This window comes from Drosophila tropicalis, unplaced genomic scaffold (genome assembly GCF_018151085.1).
Source record: "Drosophila tropicalis isolate 14030-0801.00 unplaced genomic scaffold, ASM1815108v1 contig_443, whole genome shotgun sequence".
NCBI classification, from domain to species: domain Eukaryota; kingdom Metazoa; phylum Arthropoda; class Insecta; order Diptera; family Drosophilidae; genus Drosophila; species Drosophila tropicalis.
The window spans coordinates 4,170,020-4,192,856 of record NW_027172907.1 but is presented as its reverse complement, the minus strand read 5'-3'; the positions used below and the strand labels follow the sequence as shown (position 1 = coordinate 4,192,856).

At 35.7% G+C, this 22,837-nt stretch overlaps 2 protein-coding genes across 3 annotated transcripts in view; one reads left to right on the top strand and one right to left on the bottom strand.

Moving 5' to 3' along the window:
• Positions 1–9: 9 nt before the first annotated feature.
• Positions 10–5,686, bottom strand: dre4 (SPT16 homolog, facilitates chromatin remodeling subunit dre4). Of its 2 annotated transcripts, XM_068285981.1 has the most exons (9): positions 5,483–5,686; positions 5,021–5,284; positions 4,647–4,946; positions 3,403–4,580; positions 2,465–3,331; positions 2,129–2,394; positions 1,914–2,064; positions 1,546–1,662; positions 10–561 (listed from the first exon to the last, which is right to left on the bottom strand). In XM_068285981.1, the coding sequence occupies exons 1-9, from the start codon at positions 5,549–5,551 to the stop codon at positions 393–395; spliced, it is 3,381 nt and encodes a 1,126-aa protein (XP_068142082.1). In that variant the 5' UTR covers positions 5,552–5,686; the 3' UTR covers positions 10–392. The 2 variants fall into 2 exon arrangements, with proteins under 2 accessions (XP_068142082.1, XP_068142083.1); XM_068285982.1 differs by lacking the exon at positions 1,546–1,662 and having other exon boundaries at positions 5,483–5,685.
• Positions 5,687–5,964: 278 nt separating this feature from the next.
• The window catches only part of MYPT-75D (Myosin phosphatase targeting subunit 75D), a 66,382-nt gene continuing 49,509 nt past the window's right edge, over positions 5,965–22,837 (top strand). Inside the window, 2 exon segments of the mRNA XM_068286162.1 lie at positions 5,965–6,243; positions 7,745–7,829. The gene's annotated coding sequence lies outside the window, so the exon portion shown is untranslated.

Here is a 22,837-nt window from a genome sequence, read left to right as displayed (position 1 = left end):
ACACATCGATTGTGATTTCTTTTCTTTTACTTCTCTTATTTTTTTTTTCTCTTTCTTCTTATAGTTAGTTTTCTTTTTTTTCTCTTTCTTATAGTTAGTTTTCTTTTTTTTTTCTTTTTCTTTTGTTTATAATCGTATAAATGTGTATATTTAATTTGTAATACAAATTTTCCAAAAATCGAGAATATGAGTGAAAACGAATGGAAAGTGCTACGATAGTTTGTATATATAGGATAGAAAAGGGACATACACTTTAGACCTAGAGTTAAGAGTGGCCTTAGGGATTGAAGGAAGGGTGGGGTATACAGATAGGATAAAATGAAAGAAATTTGTAACAGTTGGAAACAGTGATAACAGGAGAACGGTTGAATTGAGTGTGTGGGTGTAGAATCCTAATGACGGGACTTCTTCGATTTGTGACCATTGTCGCGGCTATCGTCACGACCACGCTTTCGATCCTTGTCCTTGTCTTTGCTGCTGCTACTCGACTTGTGGCCCGACGATGAGGAGGAATGATGCTTGTCCCGATTGTGATATTTATCCTTGGACGATTTTGATGGGCTTTAAAAAGTAAAATTAACATACAATTGTTAGTTAGTTTATAATAATAATTTTTTTGTTTTTGTTTGAAACAAGGTAAAGAAATTTTGCAGCAAGCAAATATATTGCTATATATGTACATATATCGAAATTGGATTGAAAAGTGTATCAAAAAATTTTGGTTTCATAATTTATGAAGTACTTCTACAAGGGGACAAAAACAACTAAATCTAAACATTTTTTAAAACTACGACTACAAAAGAAAAACATATTTAGAGGTTGAATCTAATTTGAAAAGTATCTAATTCCTTTTTTTTTTAAATTTTTTTATCAGAAACTTTGAAATTCTCTTGAAAGTCATCTTAGTAAGTGTACAAATCTTTGAAATAATAAATTAAAAAAAAGTTTTCAAGAGAAAGATTTCTAAAAACAAAATATCATTTTTTTAGGTTGATTTTCTTCTAGATAAAAATCAATATAATTCCTTAAATATCAATTGTTCTCTAGATAAGTTTCAGTTGAAATTTCATTAGGTGGGGTAATCACTTTTCTTTTTGGCATTCTATTATTCTATTCTTTTATTCCGAATGCTTTTCTATATAACATATAGATATATATACATTATAGATTTCAGTCTGTAAAGTTTCTAAACGCTTTGAGCAAACGTTGCTTCATTTCGAAAAACCAAAGTTAAGTTTCCAAAGTTAATAAGAAAGTCAACAAAAAAATGTTGCTCAATGGATCGTGATCATTTTTCTATATGAATATTCAATGTTGGGTTGGATGTGGTCCCTTATCCTTATAAACTCTTCATAAATTTCTTTGTTTAGGCAGCCAAATGTGTGTTTTGAGTGTGTTGTATTTTTGTTTGATTGAATCGTTCTTAATAATGGATTATATGTAAAATGGATTTGTTTGTTTGTGGCAAATGGAAAGGACAGGTGGTTGAATGGATTTGTGTTTGATTGTGTTAAGTGCTTGCATGTGGTGGGTGGTGTAACAAACCTAGATGAGCTGCCATGTTTGGAGCTGGAGGATTTTAAATGCGAAGAGGAAGAGGAAGAATTCGACTTATGCTTTTTACTGTGCGACGATGAACGCTGCTCCTCACGCTCGCGACGACTGATTTGTTGTTGTTGTTGTAGTAGTAGTTGTAGTTGTTGGTGGTTGATTTGATTTTGTTTTTTGAGCGGGGGGAAAATTGACGTAAATGAAGGGGAATATAAATTATAAGTTTTGATCAAAGAGAGATAAAACAAAAAACAATGCGCTCCACAGAATGCCCCACAGAGTAGAAGAGGGAGAGAGAGAGAGAGAGATAAAAAAAGAGATATAGATACGATCTTTGGATATATTCCCCATGCTTTACATACCTATGCTTTGAATGCTTTGAGGTTTTCTTTGTTTCGAATTTGCCATTACGTTTGTCTTCCGTCTGATAATCATGATTGCGATCCTCTTCGGCCGCCTCTCGTTCCAGATCGGACCAATCTTTGCCAGATTCCTCATCCGAGCCAAGATCCTCTGTGCAAAGAGAAGCAAAAGTTTGCCAATTTCATTTGCAATGAGTTGAATAATCAAAACTTACCATCACTATCATCACTTTCATCTTCAGAAGCCTCGGAATATTCAGAGTCCTCATCGGATTCTTCATCTGTTTCGGCATCTGTGGGATTGTAGGCCTCATCTTCTTCAGATTCGGCTGATTCATTGTCAGCTTCACTGCCTGATTCGGGATCCAAAAAGGTCCAACCACCTTGATCAAAGAAACCCTCGGGATCATCGGTAATGGTCTTCATGATCTTTTGCCAATTAAGTGATTGAACACCCTCCGAGTAACGAATATCGCAGGAGCTGTAAGCAATAATGAATGGGTCGGTCAGTCACTCCTTGTCTGCTCGACGGATCCTGTTAAGACACTTACTTGAGCCACTCCTTAACATGGTCCAGCATGTTCATGGGTATGGCATTGACCATAGCCACCTTTTTGTTGTACTCTTTGAACACGAAAATCATATCAAAATTACGCAAATGGAATTGCACACGCTCAAAGTGCACCAATTCCACGTCGTCCAGTGTGATAACAAATGGTGGCCATTCGGTAAGATTAACGAGTGAGCCTGAGGTAGGTTGCAGGGTCACAGTGCTACGGAATGGTGCACCCGGAAAGCCCAATTCACGGAATGGTGTATCGAATTCCACCACCGATTTGGTCATCAATTCCACCTTCTCGCAGAAACTCTTGAAGGCCGTTTTCAGCTTGTGACGCAACTCTCGTTCGGCCTGCTCGGCGGCAAGATCGTCCCGATCGTGCATATGCTGATGTTTACCCAAATCTGTGGTTATCTCGCCCACTTCTGTATAGAACTGTACATCCACATGCTTCTTCTTGCCAAACATAATGGCATACTTGAGATGGAAATGCAATAGGATAATCATCTCACCATCACATGGTTGGAAGAATGCACTGCGTATATTATTATAGAGTATATCCACTTTATCGCCACGCACCGATATATAACGAAAACCATTCGTATGCGCCTCTAGACTTCCGGTCATTCGTTTCGTTACAATATTGGGACGTATATACAAATCCTTGAGCTTGGGATTACCCTTGTTCTGGGACAAAATCAATGTATCCTGTTTCACCAGATCCTCCTTTTCACGCTCCTCGGCCTCACGGGTCTTGAAACGTTTCTGCACCTCTTTGATCAGACGGAAAGCATTGTTCAAGTTACTCGATGGCGGGGCCACCTCACCATGCTCCTTCAGATTCGAGCTGCGATAGGTTCTGCAAACAAAGAATCGAAGGAGATTTAGTTTTTATCCTCTGAAAGGATCAGCGGATTGCGGAAAACTTACACCTCCTTAACGAACGTTGCCTCCGGCTGGGGATATAAGCCACCTTCATTACGTCCCATTGTGGCGCCCGGATGAAAGAAATTAATACGCAGATACGTGTACTCGCCCTCAACGGATTGGGATATATTCTTGATGGTGGATATGTGAAAGGGAACCTGAATGCCAAACACTGGCATTATCACTGTCTCATATTTCTTGTCCACATACAATTTTAGGCCCTTGACTTCCGGTTCACGTGGCATTTGTGAGATGGACTTGTAGGAGACGGTATTTTTGCGAACTTTCTCCACCTCTTTGGAGTTACCCTGCTTGGCCAGACGTTCCTTGGCCCGTTCGTTCAACTGTTGGGCCAATTCACGTTGATGCTCCTTACGCTTCTCTTCCGTATTGATCTCATTCCGGAGTTTGGACTCGAGGACAGCATTACGCTTGCTGCGACCCAATATTTCAGTGCTTTGATCCTCTTTGGTCGCCTTCTTATCATCCACATCCTCCTCTTCGCTATCGTCCTTGATGAAAATGCCAATATTCTTGATTTTCTTCTTCGATGGCGTCATCACACTGGCCGGCGATTGTTCACCCACCAGTACAGTGTCACCCACAAACAGGGCATAGGTACTGCCCTCTTTATCAACTGCATCGGGATTATTGAGATTGGAAATGCCCACATGAAGATTGAATATCATATTCTTTTTGATCAGAGCCTGGCACTTGGGTCCAATGACAATGGAATTCTCTCGGAATTCCAAGCCCATGGCAAAGCCAAAACTTTTTGTTAGATTCTCAACCATACTGGGCTTCTCCTTACGTACATAGGCCAAGGTCTTCTCATAGACGTCGCAGAGTTTTGTACCGGGGGCCAGGAGTTTTAGGATCTCCTCCTGTACATTTATCAGAAATGTGTAATTCTCCTTCATCGGTTCGGTGGGATTGACCAGGAAAGTGCGCGAAATGTTTGAACAATACGATTTATAGCGGGCACCCAGGGAACAGACAATTACACCAAAGTGTAATGTATTCTTATCGGAAGCGGCAGAGAATTTTAAGCTATAGGCACCACCAGATTGTACAATCGGTGGATACGCCATGTCCAATAGTTGAGGATCCAGACCGCTTGTATACTTTTTATCACCAATAGCCGATTCGCAGCCATCCGACAACTTTGTGTGCTTTACTTTCTGCAAAATGGGAAAAAAAAGGTGTGATGAACAGCATAGATGCTAGAAGGATAGAGAGGAGGTTACCCTATCGGAATCAATAATGTCCATGATTTCATCCTTAAGATACTTGCTAAAGACGTCCATGGAGACAAGGCAAGCTTTACGTATATTATTGATTTCGGATTCATCTTTGGGGCACATCAAATATGCAACAGTGGTGCTTATGTCCACATGTTCAAATTTGGCCGCCATTAGAGATTGTTTCCATGCCTCACTAAATTCACCGGGGAAGGAATCCTTGGTAAAGACACCCAATCGTTTGCCCTTCTTTGAGTTTTGTATGCTCTTGATGAGTTTCTCAAAATTTCCCTTGTCTTTATCGGTCTGTGGAAGGTAATTATACATATATATATATATATATATAGGCGATTGCTTTACAGGTTGTTGTCCAACTTTACCCGATCTCTCACTAGTAGCTTGATCTCTGGCACTCCCTCCTCGGTGATGTTTTGGACCTGTTTTAAGAACTCAATTTTCTTCTTGCTGGTAAGAAAGTAAATGGCATCAGAGGCAAACACTGATATTGTGTCTGTCAACTCATAGCCCAAGAGCCAAATTTGCATGGCCATTGATTTGGAGTAGATAACGTCGTCCTCACTGCCCACCAGACTCATGATGCAGTCCAGATTGCTGAGACCATCGTCATGGCCAATACTAGGGGCCTGCAATTACAAATATTAAATGATAATCAAAAGCACTTTAATACACTTTTAACCAGCAGCAATTTCACAATATCTCTCAATAGTTTTATATAATTTATTAGGTTGCATTGCTAAAGAGACAGACTGTCATGCCTTCGGACTGGGGCTGGGATTCGGACTCCTTTTGTAGAACTTACAAGACATTATTATATTACCCACCTTCCATTCTGTATAGAGCCGCTTTATTCGTCGCACAAACGCTTCCTTATCCAGCACAAAGGACGACATGTTGTTGCTTCAGCCACTCCAATTAAAATGTGTATTTAACAAATCGAAATTGCAATTATATTTTGCTTTACACATTTGCGAATTCCGCCGGAAAAATTGCGCGGCGCGACAAGAATAAGCGTCAGCGTGCGTTAGCGTATGGTGGCAACCTTGGCGTTGGACCTCAGAAGTGTGTGCAGAATGAACCAGTTTTTTTTAATATCTGGCATCTCCCGACTAAGCGGTCTAAAAATAGGGGTGCCCAAAAGTATGCTACACATACTTCAATTTAAATTTGGTGGGAACTAATATCGAATACTGGGAGCCCGATAAAAACGGCACTCGATAAATGCGATAAATATCGATATATCGCACTCCATCAGGGCAATCAATACTAATTTTAGTCCAATCGATGAACTTGCCATCTCCAACACGATCGCAACGTGTAAAAAAAATTCAGGTGCAAAATTTGAAACGGTTCTTGGCGCGGTAGTCGGCTGTCGCGGCATTTTTCGTTCGTATTTATTGTATTTAATTATTTAAAATAATATATAAAATCGAATTGTAATATAAACTTCTCGTGCAAGCGTGAGTTAGTGTGTGTTAAATATAATCTATGATAGCATAACAAAAACATCAACAACGTCGACCAAAAAGATAAATAATTTCTGCACTAATTTTCACCTGTGTAGATTGCAGTGTATTAAACGTGTGTAAGTGTGTGTGTGCTTGTTATTTTTTTTCGCTTTTATTTTTTTTCTTTTTGTTAGTTGATGTGTTTGTTTGTTTGTGTGTTGTGTGCGTGTTTCGTTCTGTTATAAATATAGCAAAAGAAGCGAAGAAGCAGCAAAAGAAGATCACGCACAACAAAAACAAAAACGCCGAAAGAAAGTGCGGAATATGTAACAGAGATAAATAGAAGAAATTTATATCGTTATCCAAATGTGGGTCAAATAAATAAATTAGAACAAATTAAACAAACAAAAAAAAAAAAACGGCGAAAAGTCACAGCAAAACGGAAATGTGAACAAAAAATCCTGCTATGACCGAAAAAAAACCAGTTAGTCATCAGCCGATCCTCCCCCGCCTGCACATTCACCGACCCCCTCATCCCGTCACCCTCTATGCATTTGTTTGACCAAGCAGACTGCATCCGTTTTTGAGCGAAAGTTTTTGCTTTATTTCTTTTTTTTTTATTGGTGTCCAGCCAAACAACAACAAAACTTGTTGGCCAGCTGTTTACAGCGACGAAAGGAGAAGACGGAGTCAGAAGAAGGCAAATTTCTAGTCAATTAATTACTCTCCGTTCATGTGCATGTGTGTTTGTGTGTGTGTGTGCGTGTGTGTCCGAATTGGAATCTGTCTATGGAGCAAAGAAAGTGCCTAATCAACACTGTCCAACAAACTGTAATAAATATTTGCAAATTAAATCTCTAAACAGTAAATGGAATGAAATAGTGAAAACTCTTGTCAAGTGGAAATAAATTAACCGGTTTATTAGCAAATGCAAAGGGCCTCGCGAAATCAGAAAACTTTATTTAAAAATTCCTCTAAACTTTGTCAATATGTAACTTTGCCAAATATTAATAGATTTTCAAAAGTGATATCTCATTTTAAAAAGCAGATTAACCAAAATTGTTCACGTCATTTTGCTACTTACTTTTTAATTTATTTGATTCTCAATTATTAATAATATATTTTATTTAATCTTCAATCAATATTAATCGAATGAACTGCTTCACAACGATTTATTATTGTTATAAAAATTGTTCATAAATCAAGAATCATAAAACAAAAACAAGATCAATTTGTTTATTGTGTGTATATGCTTATGGAACAAAATTATAACAAAGTTTTAGCTGGAATGAAATTAAGAACAATTACATCCAGGGTCGGATTAGGTGTCTTAAACAAGTGACCATGACTGTATCTGCATCGTTGTTCTTGATGTATGTATATATTTCATTCATAGATTTTTAAAGTTATTAAAGAGCAAAAGTATTGATGAACATGAATGGAATTAGAATTATCCCCTCCCCCCTTACCCCCTTCGCCATAGAAAAGGGGAATACTTATTCTCATTTTATTGTTTATAAACTGAAATCGATCGCTTAACCCAAAAAAAAATAAACAAATGATATGCCACACAGTGTAATAAATTCAATTTGTTTTTTTTTTTTTTTTGTTTTGTTTTATTTGTGTATGTGTTTTTAGTGCAAAATGGCTTGTGTTTTAGCCTAGTTTAAAAGCAGTGGCAGCAGCGGCTATTGGAACTAACTTACTTTTTCTTTATGCTAAGGTAAGCCTGTTTTTTGTATTATTTTTTATTTATATTTTGTTTTAATTTAAGTGTCATTGAGTTTGGCGATTTTATTTATAAGGTGATAAGTTGGCAGCGGCAGCGTCTGGTAATGAAATTTCCATGTTGTTAAACTTGTTTGCCTCTCAAAGCCCCTTTAGACCATTGTTGCCTGTTGCCTGTTGCTGCATCTGTCACATGTTTGTTTCTCCCTCTGCCTCTTGAAGAGACTTTTCTTTGACCACTTCTTAGTTTATTCTCGGTTTCTCTCTCTCTCTCTCTCTCTCTCTCTGCCTCACTCTGTCCCTTATCAACCCTTTTTGCTGCGGCCGGTTTTGCGGCTTTTGTACAACTTCCGCTACACTCGAACATAGAAGAAGAAAAAAGTGTAATTAAACAAAGACCAGACAGAGGCAAACAAATAAACAGAGTAAAGCACATACGTCTATGTATGTATATGTGCATATACCCTATGTATACCCTGCAACACAGACACTGCAGACTCTCTCATGGGAGTTAACTTGTTTTTATTGTTGTTGGTGTTCACAAAAAAACCGGTTACAAATCATTAAACTAAAAATTCTAAAGCATTATATGTAGGCACCAGATCCGACTCCCACCCCGCCTTGCCCCCTCATTCACTCAGTCTCTCTCCATCCCTCTCGCATGCATCGTTGCACAGCAACAGCAAACAACTGCAGCAGCAGCAACAACAACAACAATAGCAGCAGACGGTGCAACAACTTGTTGCCCCGCCAGAGAGTTCCACTCGAAACGATGTACATACATACTTACATACACAGAACCAAAAATATATTTATATTCAATTTGAATACTATCAAAATATTGGTGCTTACCAATTAAATATTGTTTTGTGTTGTACACAATCATTTCTTTTTTATAATCTTAGTTTCTGTCAGTTTTTAGTACTAACTATCAGATCGTGGATACGCCTGCCAAATAATTTTAGCTCTAAGCTATGCTTTTCTGTTTATTTTGTTTTTATATTTCAGCTTAATTTAAGTCAACTTAAATGACTGTTTATATTGTACATAAAACAGTGTGATGAAACTTGCAAAATTGTTTTAAGAACTATGAGAATCTTTACAAGATTTTAAACGTGTCTTAGAGAAATACTAAAAATGGGTAGGACACTATTCACGGTCCTTCTAGTGGTAAAACTCCATTTTCAACAAGTTGATGTTAGATTTTAGTCATATCTTAAAAATTGCAGATCCAATTTGAATCATTTTTATTTGTCACCCTTGTCTAACATATCTTAAACTGATACAACTACAGCAAATAGAATTCGGTATTTTAGATTTTCTTTTTCATAATTTTTGCCTTTGATCTCATTTTATATTTCTATGTGATATTGGCGACCTTTCGAAAAAGGATTTTCCTGGATCTAGACATTTACTTACTTAGCTGATTGTCCTCACAAGTTTTTTAGTTCAAAATCGAATAAGTGACCCATAAACTAATGAAATGCAATCAAACAGTGTGAGAATTTTAACATACATATGTAACTGTAATCAAATTTCATAAGTGATTTTTCTCAACCGAGAGTAATTCCACTTCGTTGTCATTTAAGATTCTTTTCTGCATCACTCTTATTCTCCTTTTCTCTCTCTCTCTCTCTGTCTATCTCAATATTAAACATTTTCTTGTTTTTCCAGTTTTGGTGTTGTTGTTGTTGTTGTTGTTGTAGTCTCTCTTGATATAAAATTTGTAATTATTCTAATACATTTACATATTTAAAAATCGAAACCCGTTTCTTTTGGGCATCCTTGTGACACACTGACATCTTTTGCTTTTGGTCTCCAACTTTATCGCGTTCCCCCACCCCGCTCGAACCGCTCACACACATATAAATTTGCTTAATTAATTTTTGCTTTCTGTTTCAGTCGCTTCTTTTGCGGCACTTTTTAGTCCCAAACATCCAGCCTCTCTCTCTCCCTCTCTGTCTTTATCACTTGTGTGATTTGTTTTTTGATTTTGTTGTTTGTCAACTCATTTGCATTGATTGGCGAATTTCTGTTGTTGTTGTTGTTTCTCGTCTTTTAGTTTTTATTGGTTTGACGTAATTTTTTTTTTTTGTTAAATTCGTTATTTACCTGAGCGGATAGGAGGAGAGTGAGAAGAATCGATAACTAGCTAATCAGTGTTTGCAGTGAAACTTAATTTATTAGTGTAAAAAGTAGCGGGTGGATAGGGATATATCTCCATCTCTTTCTCTCTCTCTCTTTTTGGAGTGGGGGGTCTTTAAATGTAATCCAATGCCTTGGCCTGAAATTGTATCTATGTATGTATGATTTTAATTGTGTGTGTGTGTGTGTGTGTACTTACCGTACCACACAAGGAAAAGGAAGTTCCAGCTGTTTAATTAGTAGCAGCTGTGTTAAGTGAGACAGAAGACCAGAAAACTAAACCAAATAAACTTGCACACCCACAGGGAGAGAGGAAGATAGCCCGCCCCCCCTCTTCACCAGCTTGACTTTGTTTAACTTATTAAACGTTTTTGCTCTCTTTACTGTGTTCTTTTCTTGCTCCCTTTTTTTATTCGTTTTTTGTCTTTGCTTTGCTGTGTGTGTGTTTTTTTTCTTAGCTACAACTTGTTAATTGCGCACTTTGCATTCTATTGCAAGTTCATCATCGTCAGCTTTAACGGTATAATTCCATAAACGGTAGTTCAGAGAATAAAAGGAGTTAGCGACGTGGCAGCCAGGGAGGGAGTGGCTGGAGGGACGGGGCCGATAAGGGGAGTACAAGATGAGAAATCAGACAACTAATTCAATTAGTGCCATGTGAATTACTTGCCCAAATGCAGTAAACCCAGAGGAAAGAGATCGGTACACACAAAAGACAAAAGGAGCAACAGAGACGAAAGATAGAAATGTGAGAGGGAGAGTGAAAGGATAGAGGAAAGTTAGTGGGTAGTCAGTCCATTGTGTATGCATTGGAGATGATTACGTGACCAAGCGAGAGTCCTTTTTGAATACTCTGCCAATTATTTATTAACGTAAACGGGCATTGCGATTCAGAAGCTCAATATGTTCGTTAACAAAAGTTATTTATTATCATTATAATTTCAAAAATTGTCCTTACATTCATTTCAATTATAGGCAATTATTTTCCAATTACGATTAATTGTTATCCAAGAGACACTACACAAAAATGACAAAAATGGAAACCACAAAAATGTTTTATATGTCTTATGTAATAAATAGGGTATCTAACATTCGGTGGAGGCTAGTTAGGATGCGGCATTTGGTTTCGAAAAAGGCAAACATCATGGGACGTGGAAATTTATTTAATTCTTTTTTGTTTTTTGAAGAATTTACACCAATAAACAGAATGTAAAAAATTGGAATGAGGCAACTGAAGTGAAGTTCTGTGTTTTATTTGTTTGTTCTCATCTGTTCGGTTTTTTTTTTTATTTGGCTGCGTTTTTTTATAATATTCATTTCGGTATAAAATGTGCTATCAATTGTGGTTTTATTTATTTAAAAGTTTTTCAATTCAGCTTTTTCTCTTTTTTTATTTAACTCTCAAAGTTAAGTCTTTGTTTTCAGTTGTTTAAGTTTTTGAAGTTCACGTAACAAATTTAATGGAATAAAGCGATTTGAACATTTTGATACATAGTTTTATTTCAGGACCAACAACATAAGAAATTAATAAATTTATTTGGAATCCCTCATATAGCTAAAATACCCTCGATTTGCAGGGTATTATAACACACATACGCAAAATGACGGAACAGTAAAAACTCTTTTGAATTAGCCCCGAAAAACTTGTCCAAATAAAAGACCTGCAACTTGTGGGACCTTCTATGGGGTCCGGTTTATTATCACACGAGTTGGCAAAAACCAAAAAAAAGAAACAAAACACCGACAGAACAACAACAATAAACTTTTTGTAACAGTTTCATTTTGCATTGTTTTCGGCTCAGTAGCCCCACATCCCTCCCTCCGTCCGTCCGGCCGTCCTTCTGGGCACCAGCCAAAGCCATGAAATTGCCCAACAACTACCAAAACAACGCAACTTTTTTTCTAGTTTGACATTCTTTCTCATCTTTAGGGTGAAACTCCCACGCCCACGCCCACTACCACTACCACAACCACGCCCATGGCCATGCCCCACCTACGCCTTACGGCACCCCGCCCTTTTTGGTTGGGTCCCCTAAACTACAAGACAAATAGCAAACAATTGTGTGTACTTTTGTTTACTAATTTGTGGCTGATTTTTGTTAGCTTTGGCTTTGACTTTATCTCTCCCTCTCTCTGTATCTTGTTTTTGTTTCTCTGTTTTTGTGCTTTCTTTGGCTTGGTTTAGTTTTTCGCCTGTTGTTGTTGTTGTTGTTGTGTTTTTAGCCAGAGAGTTGAAAGTTCATTTGCCGTTTTAATTGCCAGCTAATAGCTCGAAAGTTACTCGTATTTTCATTTGATGACCTTTTTCTACTATGAGGCAAAAGTTTTTTGACATTTATGCGAGAAGTCCAATCACAGACAGAGACCCAGAAAGAGAGAGGAAGCATAGAGTGAGATAATCTTTACTTTAAGAACTATTTTAATTTGACCGCAAATATTGGTTGGTAAATGAACAAATTAACTTTTACGGTTTACATAAATGGCAATTAATTGAGTTGGTTTTGGCCAACATTGCTCCTTCAGATCAATTAGACAAAATCGAGAATCGAATATAAAATAAAATATGCTTTTAATTAATAAATCATTGTAAATTTAATAATTTTTCAAATTCGAATTCGAAATAGAATGGGTCGAAGACACCTTTTTGGTTTTCATGTGTGAATGGAAATTGATTTTTCTTATTTTCTGGCCAATATAAGATTTATTTTCTGATTGGCTTTCCATTGGGACTTTTTTGTTGTACTTTCGTGTCCTAATTATAACATTTAATTAAACTTAAAAATCAAACTCATAATTTATGATGGCGAAAATTGGAAAAATATTATAAAATTCCGTCTCTCTCTCTCCCCCTCTCTCTTTCTCTCTCGCTGACTGACAAATGAGTATATGATTTATGTATAAACGAAAGCAACTACGAATCGAGGCGAATTCAATTATCAGTGGAGGAATGCTTATCAAGCGAAACTACAATAAATACAAATATATCTACTATATATGTATGTATGTATGTATGTATGTATGTATGTATTCATGTATGTACATTGTACATATCAGCAAATATATTGACCAAAAAGGTGACTAATTGGCCACGAAAACGGAAAAACCAATCGAAATGTGAAATTTATAACATTTAATGGCCAATTAGTGGGCTGGCTCTGGCTGAGATCCCATAAACTTGTTTCTCACATAAAAATGTGGCCTAGGACTCGCACACACACACACACACAGAGTTATATTTGTGTATGTATGTATGTATAACTGGATGGCAATTACGTTTTGTGGCTAAATAAAATACAATTTATATAAAATAAAAAATATTTGTTGCTGGCAAATTGCTTTTTTCATTAAATGGCCAACAAAATAAAAAAAGTTTTCAGCCTAGATTGTGCTTTTCTTGGTTTTACTTCACTTCGCTCTTTTTTTTTCTTCTTTTTTTAATGCTATTAACAGCTTGTCAAAGCCACGGCCAAGTCGTGAGTTATTAAAAAGAAAAAAAACCGAGTCAAAAGCAGGCAAAATGAGGAGAAAAAAATAACGAAAAATCGGGCACCTGGCTGAGTTAAAAGAAGGTAAAAACTTTTTGAATGAGCTCTCTCAACCAAGAAAGCCCATCCGACCGACCGACCGCCCGTCCGCCCAGTTACTTCCTCTTCTGCTTCTTCCAACTTGTTCTTTTAATTTTTTTTTTTCCTTTTTAACTAGCCCATTATATTGTTGTCTCACTCCTCTTGACTGCGATTGCAGCTCAAGTACAATACACGTAAAAAGAAGAGAGAAGGGTGAAAAAATAGCGCCCACATTAATATATAGAGACGCCTCTATAAGTATCTGTATCTGCATGTATTTCTGTAAGTGTGTGTGTGTCTATGTATTCATTCATTCAGTCACGGGTCTATTTCAGTTAATTATCGCAGGTGAAAAGAAGAAGCAGGAGGACGCCGCTTGCCGCCGCACATTGACTGATATATTTTTGCTTCAATGATCTAATCAAAAAAAATACAAAACAAGTTGAATTTGAATTGTTGCTTTTTATTGTTACTTGCGCGAAACTGTCAAGCTACTTTCATATAGATGAATTTTTAACGTTGGAGAGGGGAACAGTTAACCCCCCGCCCCCCGCCAGTTGTTTGCTGTTTGTTGTTCTTGTTTCTATTAGCCCAACCATCTGTAAATAGTGATACACAGCTGGGAACATAAAAATAGTACCACCTGTGCATTTTAAGCGTAATAAGCCGAAATTATTGAAAACCATTACAATAAAAATATATATAAAATAGGATAACAAATTAATTTTACTAAATACTTTTTCAAAAATATATCAGGATCTAGGCAAAATCTCATTAAGTTTGTGTTTAGTCTTCTAAAACCTCAAGCTTCTGAGTTTCTTTCAATAAATGTATCGTAATTAAGATGTAAATTTTTCCCCGTTTATCATCTTTTTAATATTGATTAAAGTGATTAGTATGAGACATTTACATAATTTTGTAAAATTTTATATAAATTTATCTAAAAATATCTCTTATAAAATCAAGTTAAATTTTTTTCACTAAAGAGTATATTTAACTAAAGTGTTGCTATTTTAATGCCCGCAACTGTACACGCGTTAAATTATTTGACTGATATGCAATTTTTAATACACTCAATGACAATGAACTATTTCTTACTATAATTGTGAGTTTCCTAATTCGTGGAATTTCAGACAAAGATAAGGAAAGAGAAAAAAAGCATAGATTTCTTATTCAAAATAAAAAGATAAATAAATGTTCGACAATTGCCTTTGATATACGCTACTAAGAAAATGGTTTGAACAACTTTTGAATACTTTCAAGCATTTGTTATTCAATCAATTACATACTTAAATAAGCACATTTAGAATATTGTTAGTGTTTTATTTCATTATTCTTATTAATGTGGTATCCTATCAATTTTCTGTTTGTCTATAGGTCTATCAGGTTTGTAGCATTTCTTGAATCTCACATATTTACAAGACTACAAATCAATTTGAGTTAACCATGTTCAAAATTTTCGCAGAATTGGAATTGATTCAAGTCTCTTACATTTCTATAATTTCATTGAGCATTAAACAGAGTTACGTATTTTTGAGATTTTACAAGTACTTATGTACATACTTACATTCATTTCAATGGATTCATTCGAATTGATTTGGATTTTTCAGAATTTTCCAAATACCTTGCCACTTTCGACCTGATAATTTTTAATATTTATTTAATATATGTAGAATACCAAAAAAAAGGTTAATATGAATGGAAAAGGTGAACTTTGTATACATCTAATTTGTTTTCCTAATTCACTAAAGGATTCACATCCAGAGAGTGAGGTAATTTGACACAAATTAGATATCACTTGCGGTGACAACCTTGTTGACCAGTGTAATTGACCGATTTCAATGTCAAGCAGAGTTGAGTTCATTTTGGACATTCCACACAGTTCGCCTTTTGTTTTTATATCTTTCAAACATATGACCAAAAAATTGCCATGCCTTTGTTTTTAACATGCTAGAGAAAACAAAAAAAAAAAAAAAAAAAAAAAAAAAAAACAGTTAAACAATCACAAAACAAAAAAATTCTATTCAATTCTATTATCTACGACAACGCTGACAGCACTAGTTCTGCTTCTTCTTCTGGCCACTATCGCAAATCAGCAAAAATGAAAAAAAAAAAAAAAAATAAAAAAATTAAAAAGCGCGTGAATTATGAAAGAGAGAGAGAAATAGAGACAAGTTGGTTATTAGAAAGAGATGGCTAAATGGCTAGATTGCGTGCGGGGTCATCAACTCAGTGCGACGGACTCCAGCCAACCAGCCAGCTAGCCAACCCTCTGGCCATATTCTCTTGGCTAAAACTTTATGGCCGTAACAATAATAAATAACAACAATAATAAGCCTTAGAGAGAAAATGAAACATGAAACATAAAAAAAATATATAAAAAAAGGTTGAAGAAGGAAAGGCAAAAAAAAAAAAAATAGAAAAGAAGAAAAGAAATTGAACAAAGACTAGAAGTTTGATTAATGGCACGAAAGAGGGATGAGGTTGGCTGGGCCAAGGGGGCAGGGTAGTGGTGTTGGTCTCCCTGGGGCGGAGATTTAATGTTGAACAAGTTTGCTGTGGCCAAAAGAAATTATAAACAAAACAAAAAGTTCAACTCAACAAAAAGAAACCCCAAGAAACAGACGTAATAATAATAATAAGTAGGCAAGCAGCAAAGTTGAAACTTGCAGCTAAGAAGCCGTTCTTAAAACCTCTCAGAAAGCTAATTGCTAAAGTTACAACGATACAGATTGGGATAGCTAAGTAGAGAAAGAGAAAGTAAATGAGTCTAGAGTCATTAGAATAACAAAATCATTCCTTAATAAATGCCATATCGAATTCAATTCACTCACTCAATGCCCATTGTAATGCCTAATTGAGAGACAATCAACGTTAATCACATAATCAAATATTTATGTCGCAAAAACACCGTTCAAACAATTCTTGTTTTTCGGCAACGACTTTAAGATACCAAGCATATTCCTCAAATTAGGTTAAAAAAATTGCTTTAATTTCAAACTGTTTTTTAATTGCACTAATTTTTAATTGTTTCAATCAATTGTTTCGTACTGTATTCCATAATGTCATATACCAATTAATTTCAGATTCCTTTGCACTTGATTCAGATATGTTTAGGTCTGATAAATAACGCATTTAGACTGTGAAAACTTCTGTCCGATTAGGACTTAATCCATTAATCATTAAAAATAATCAAATTAGCCAATCTATTACAAATAAATTTTCAATATGCTCTGTCTGTTATCCCTATTGTGCAGGGTATAGAAATTATGTGTTTAAGTGCCGACTGAAAGTGCTGAAAAATTGTGGAAAATCATTAAAAATGCAATTTTCATATAGTCGAGTTGTGAACAAATTAAATTCAATTAAAAGCAAATTTTTGTTGTTTGTTTGGCAAAGCAAAGCAAAGCAAAAAAAAAAAAAAAATACATCATTAATGTCAATGGATTGCTGATATTTGCGCTGTATATGTATGTAGATACATACATATATTTTGCAATTTAATGAACTCTATGGCCCTTACCAAAATAAATAATAATAACACACCACAAGAGCCCTGAATTTAAATATGTATGAAAAAAAGGGTGAAAAAAGATTTGTAATTAAAAAACACTCAAGCGATTTTGGGTATGTGTCGGTTTGACCACAGTTAACCCAGTTAACTAACCTACCTGAAACTGAAAACTAAACGCGTGCCGGAATAACAATTTTCCAACTATCCATACTTACACACACACAAACACACACATACAAAATACTGCAGAGAAAACAGAAAGAGAGAGAGAGAGAGGTGGGATGAAAAGTGAATTACCATCATCATAGTCATCATAATCATTATTGTCGGTCGCGTTGCTTTTGCCATGGAAACACAGGTCTGGTGTGGCATATTTTTGCATTATCCCCTCCCCTCCGCATGCTTGTCTCTCTCTGTCTCTCTCTCTCTCGCTCTCACACAAGCGAAACTCATCCGTGTATCTCTTCAATGTTGTACAAATATTTCCCATGTAACAGCTTCCCACTGTTTGGACTGCACTTTCCATTTATGTATATACATACATACATATGTATGTAGGTATGCAAAAGTATTTGGTAAAACAACTGGCAACTTTGTATTGCAGTTCTGCCTTTCTATCTCTCTCTCTCTCTCTCTCTCTTTTCATGTCTCTGTCTCTAGCGCAACTAACTTTTTGGCCAAAAATAAACAATAAGTTGCAAAAGGCCAAGTTTGCTTTGAAGAAACCGAACATTTTATACCCTTTGCAAGATTTGGTTACCTTTCTTAATTAAGAAGTTAAACACTTTGCTTAAGAGAAAAAAAACTTACTTTAAAATATATATGTATGTATGTACATAAATACAAATTGAGATCTTTTTTGCAAACTTCTCAACCAACCCCTTTTTATCAGTCTACATTTAATATGAAAAATAAAAAAAATGGAATACATAGGGACACAAAAAAAGATACTTATAGTTATAATCACAGCCATTTTTTAATTATTAGTAATCAACATACAACAAACACATAAATTAAAGCCTTTTTTTACAAGCATTGAAGACCAACTAGTGGCCTTAAGAGGCTTACAATTAACAAGACAAATACTACCCATCCATGCACTAGCCTGGGATTCGAACCCGGGATCCTCGGCTGTAGAATTGCCTAAATGGTCTGGCCGCTCAGACAACTCAACTACCAAGGACTGCGATGTGTAAATAAAAAATCTCATTAACATGCTGTTTTTTCAGTAAAACTATCGATGGTGATGGCCGATAGCCGATGTTTTCGATATCGATGATGCTTTGTTAGTGATATTTCATGTTTGTTCCATCACAAAGCGCAAATAACACTTTATGTAAATGAAACTTTCAAAACTGTTTATAAATGCTGAAAGATGAAGTAAACAATTCTGAAAGCCAAATTTATGAAGAATTGACAATCCTTTAAAGTGATTTATAATACCCAAGATATTACCCTCTCTTAAGAGCTTTGTGAAAGCAATTGAATGAAAAATATCAGAGAAGCTAACTTCGTCTATGTCGCAGTTTATATACCCTTGCAGTCCTTGGCAATAAAGTAGTTGATTATTTTTATTTTTTCAACTCAATTCATCAATACACAAAACAAAACATTACTACTGTTTTTGCTACAAGTTTTTCTTCTTCTTCCCTCATTCCCTAAGCAAAGCATGGCACGCATACACATACAGCGTATGTAGCGTTGCGTCTGTGTGTGCGTGTACGCATGTGCTCTGTTGATGACGAATGACGTAATAGGCAGCGCTGCCGATTTATTTTGACTGTAACTTGTGTTCGGGATCTGATGTTTATGTTCAAAACTATGTACAGTGTTGGAAGAAATAATAGAAACGGCAACCTTTTTTTCTTTTGAAATCATTTTTTTCAGTGTTGGTGAAATTATTCGGCCTGAAAATCTCTGTTTAAGAATGTGGGATAGTAGTACTGTTATTTTCATTCCTTTTTACACCGATTTTCCCGAAACGTTTCCTTCTATACGCTTTTTTGTAGAACTACCACGCGTTTCGGTTGGAAAAAATAATAGAAACGCTCAGTATTTTTCACGTCAAAAACATTTTAGATCTCATAAAAGTTAATTTTTGGTTTTATTTAAATATTCTTTAGTCGTTCCACCCTCACTTTTCAACACTTCGCGGCAACGACGTCCCATGGAATCAAATAACTAAGCACAGATTGCTGGGTCTATAGGATACCATTCATCCTGGACCTTTTCCCATAAACCTTGACTATTTTTTGGTTTATAACCAGCAATCCTCTCCTTTAATATTCCCCCAAAGGTGTTCTATTGGGTTTAAGTCCGGGGACTTAGACGGCCACTCCAAAACATTAACTTTGTTGTCTTTGAACCACTTTTTTTGCCAGCTTGGACGAGTGTTTGAGATCGTTATCCTGCTGATATTCCCATTTCAAAGGCATTTCTTCTTCAGCATAAGGAAGCATAGTATTGGTAAGGATATTGACGTATTTCTTCCAACACTGTATGTATGTATGTATGTTAGTAAACTTCATAGAGATACTCCGATTTCTTCGTCTATGTTTCTTCTATAGCTATATGATATAGTGGTCCGATCCTGGCAATTTTCATACTTTATCTGCTCCGGGCTAGAGGTAGCCCAAATATCAATTGTTGATTTGCACAGACGGACATGGCTATATCGACTCAGCTTCTCATGCTGATCAAGAATATATATGGGGTCGGAAACGTCTCCTTCTGTGCTTTACAAACATCTGACCAATTTTATAATACCCTCTGCAAGGGTATATAAAAAAAAAAAAAAAAAAAACTCTTGCCACAGCTGCACAGCCCAAAGGGGAGAAGCGGTTTTTGGCGGGCTGCTTGTCTAAGTTGTGATAAGGTAAGGTTAAGTGTGGTGTTCTGTGGTGAGGTGAGGTGTGGTGTGGAGTGATGTGATGTGGTGTTATCCTCTTTCTCTCTAACTAGGACTAAACAAAAAGCAAACAATGTAATGGCAGGCAGTGGCGACCACACACAACCAGCAACAACAACAACAAAAGTTTGATAGCACCCACAAGGCACACCACATTGGAGTCACTGGCATCCATCGCCCGCGCTCTCCTTTCTCACCACAACTGACACTGGCAGCGACAGGAGAAAAACAGAAAGAGAGAGAGAGAGAGAGACAGAAAGCGTCAAAGAGAGAACGCGGCGCCAGTTCGCAAGAAAAACGAAACAAAAAGAAAAGAATGAGAATGGAAACAATGCGACATGTTGCGCTTGAAAGGTTTTAGCTAGAATCCTTCACAAACACACACACACATGGACACAGTGTGAGAAGAACAGACAAAGAGACAAGAGAAACACATGGATATGCGGGGTTGACCTTTAAAAAGTGGCACGTGATGTTGGAATGATAACCATAGTGCGGATGCGATGCCTAAGGTGGGGAGGAGCAAAGTGGGGGTTCCCCTTGGATGCAATGGCATGAACTTGGCTCAAGTTCGGTTAAGATACATTCTATAGTAGACACATATACACACATATTCGTGTATCTTGTTTGTTTCGGAAATACATATGTGCCGGCTGCTTAGAGCTGCTGAGAGCTCTTAAGCAAACAAACGAAACGAAAGAGGAGCAAAAACTGGGTTACGAACTGCAGTAAAATCGAACTGGAATCGGATAAAGTTCAACAAAGTCCACAAAACCGTCGCAAATTTAATTGCCAATGAATAAGAAAAACACAATGCAATTCAATTGAAATATATGTATTATAAAACAATTAATTTTAAAGTCTTAGGATTAGTAATTGAAAGCTACTTTTTAGTTAGAGAGAACAGTTTGAAACCTTTTGATTTCTAATCAAAGAATGTATATTTTTTCCTACAGAAGAAAATGAACGATTTATATGCAAATATTAACTTTAATTTAAATAAAAGAAATAAAACTTTAAAATTTTCTTTGATCAAACATTCTAACTAAGTGAAAATTAAAGAAAATGTTAACAAGTGCAAACGAGTTCGATATTTTTGAAGAAAATCTACAAATACTTTCCAATATTTTGCGAATCAATTGCGCCACAAGACAAAAGTTTAATGATGTAAGAGTACAAAGTAATTGTAAATTAAGTTTGCTCTTGCCTTGATAAGGTTGTTAGAATTGCATGTACCTGTTTTCTTTTTATACATGCGAATTGATAATATCAACGATGATAAGATTGAGAATAAAAATGAATCATTTGGTGACCTTGTAGTTCACTTGAATTACTTAAAAAGAATTAACATCTACATTTCTACATTTTCAAAGGTTGTACAAATCAATGCAATTTTATATTGAGGTCTGTATATCTAGAGGTTTAAATATCTTGAGATAAATTGATAAGAGCCTAAACGATGATTACAAGTAAATGAAGAATTTGCTAACTTCTGTAGGTACTCAAATACTTCGAATATACATAAAATAATTACACTTTCTCATTTGTTCTTGGACTGTACAGTCCTAATGTTAAATTTATACAATTTACGTCACAAAACTGCTGGGACCTATGGATATAATATTCCAATAATTGACCATTTCTTCTGATATGAAATATCTTCTTAATCTTATAGAAATATGTAATCTTTTTGTAGTTTTGGCCCCAATCAAAAAAAAGCAGCGAATAATGTCCAATATTTGAATCATTATCTTGTTATTGTTGGTGAAAACGATAATCGCAGCTGGTTCTTTATAATATGTTTCATTCTAATTGAAAATAACAAATCTCAGCAAACGGGATAGATTCTCGAAATAAATATTTCCATCAGGTTACCTTAGATTTACTGTCCAAGCAAAGTCAAAATCACGTTTTAAAACTATATTTTGATTTCAATCATAACGATTGCAATACTGGAAAGAATTAGAACAAAACAAAAAACAAAAACAAAAGAAAACGTAAATATTGGTGTATGTAAAACGTGAATTTGCAACAAATTTATTTTGGTCAGTATTATCTTTACAGCGTTAAGGGAATTTGTCCTGAATAACCAAGCAATGGCTTCACGTAAACGTATGGTACCCTCTGATTCCTTGGATGAACGTCCTAAAAAGCCTTGTCCAACTTCTGAAAAACCAACCGATTCTGAGAAGTCAAAGTATATATTAAGTGAATTGCCAAGCACTAGCCAACAGTCGAGACCCTTCTCAAATGTCGAAATACCACTGGACCAGATAGATGAGGTGCTACATAAAGAAATCGAAAAACTATCGCTTTCGCGCGAAACTTGGCAAAATTAGTATTTGAAATGTGAATGCAGATTTGAGGATATTCTATTCTTAAAAATAAACACAGGAATATTCGCATTAAATACTAAATTAGAGTCTTCATAGGCACTTTTTGTCTCGTTTAAAAAGATAACTTGTTTATTAGCTTAAGTTTCATATCAACTTGATGACGCGGGACTCCTCAAGGGTGCGGAACCCGTAATGTTTTAATTAATTTGAGACTCATATTCAAGAAATTATTCTCCTTTCATTGACTCAAAAGGGGAAAAGGAACAGGGCAATTTAAAAAAAAAAAAAAAAAAAATTAAATAAAAAATTTTTCCTATTCTCACCCTTATCTGTTTTAATTAAAATCATTCACAATTACAATCAAATGCTTAGTAACTGAAACCCATGTACATTTCCCGCTATTGTAACCAACTGACTAGGTTGACCAGTAAAAAGAAGCACTCGAAGTGCCGCCACCAAGAAGGACTCCTTAGTCGGTTCAAATGACGTTCATAAGAGTTTATCTTCATTTTGATTGTCATCATAAAAGCCACA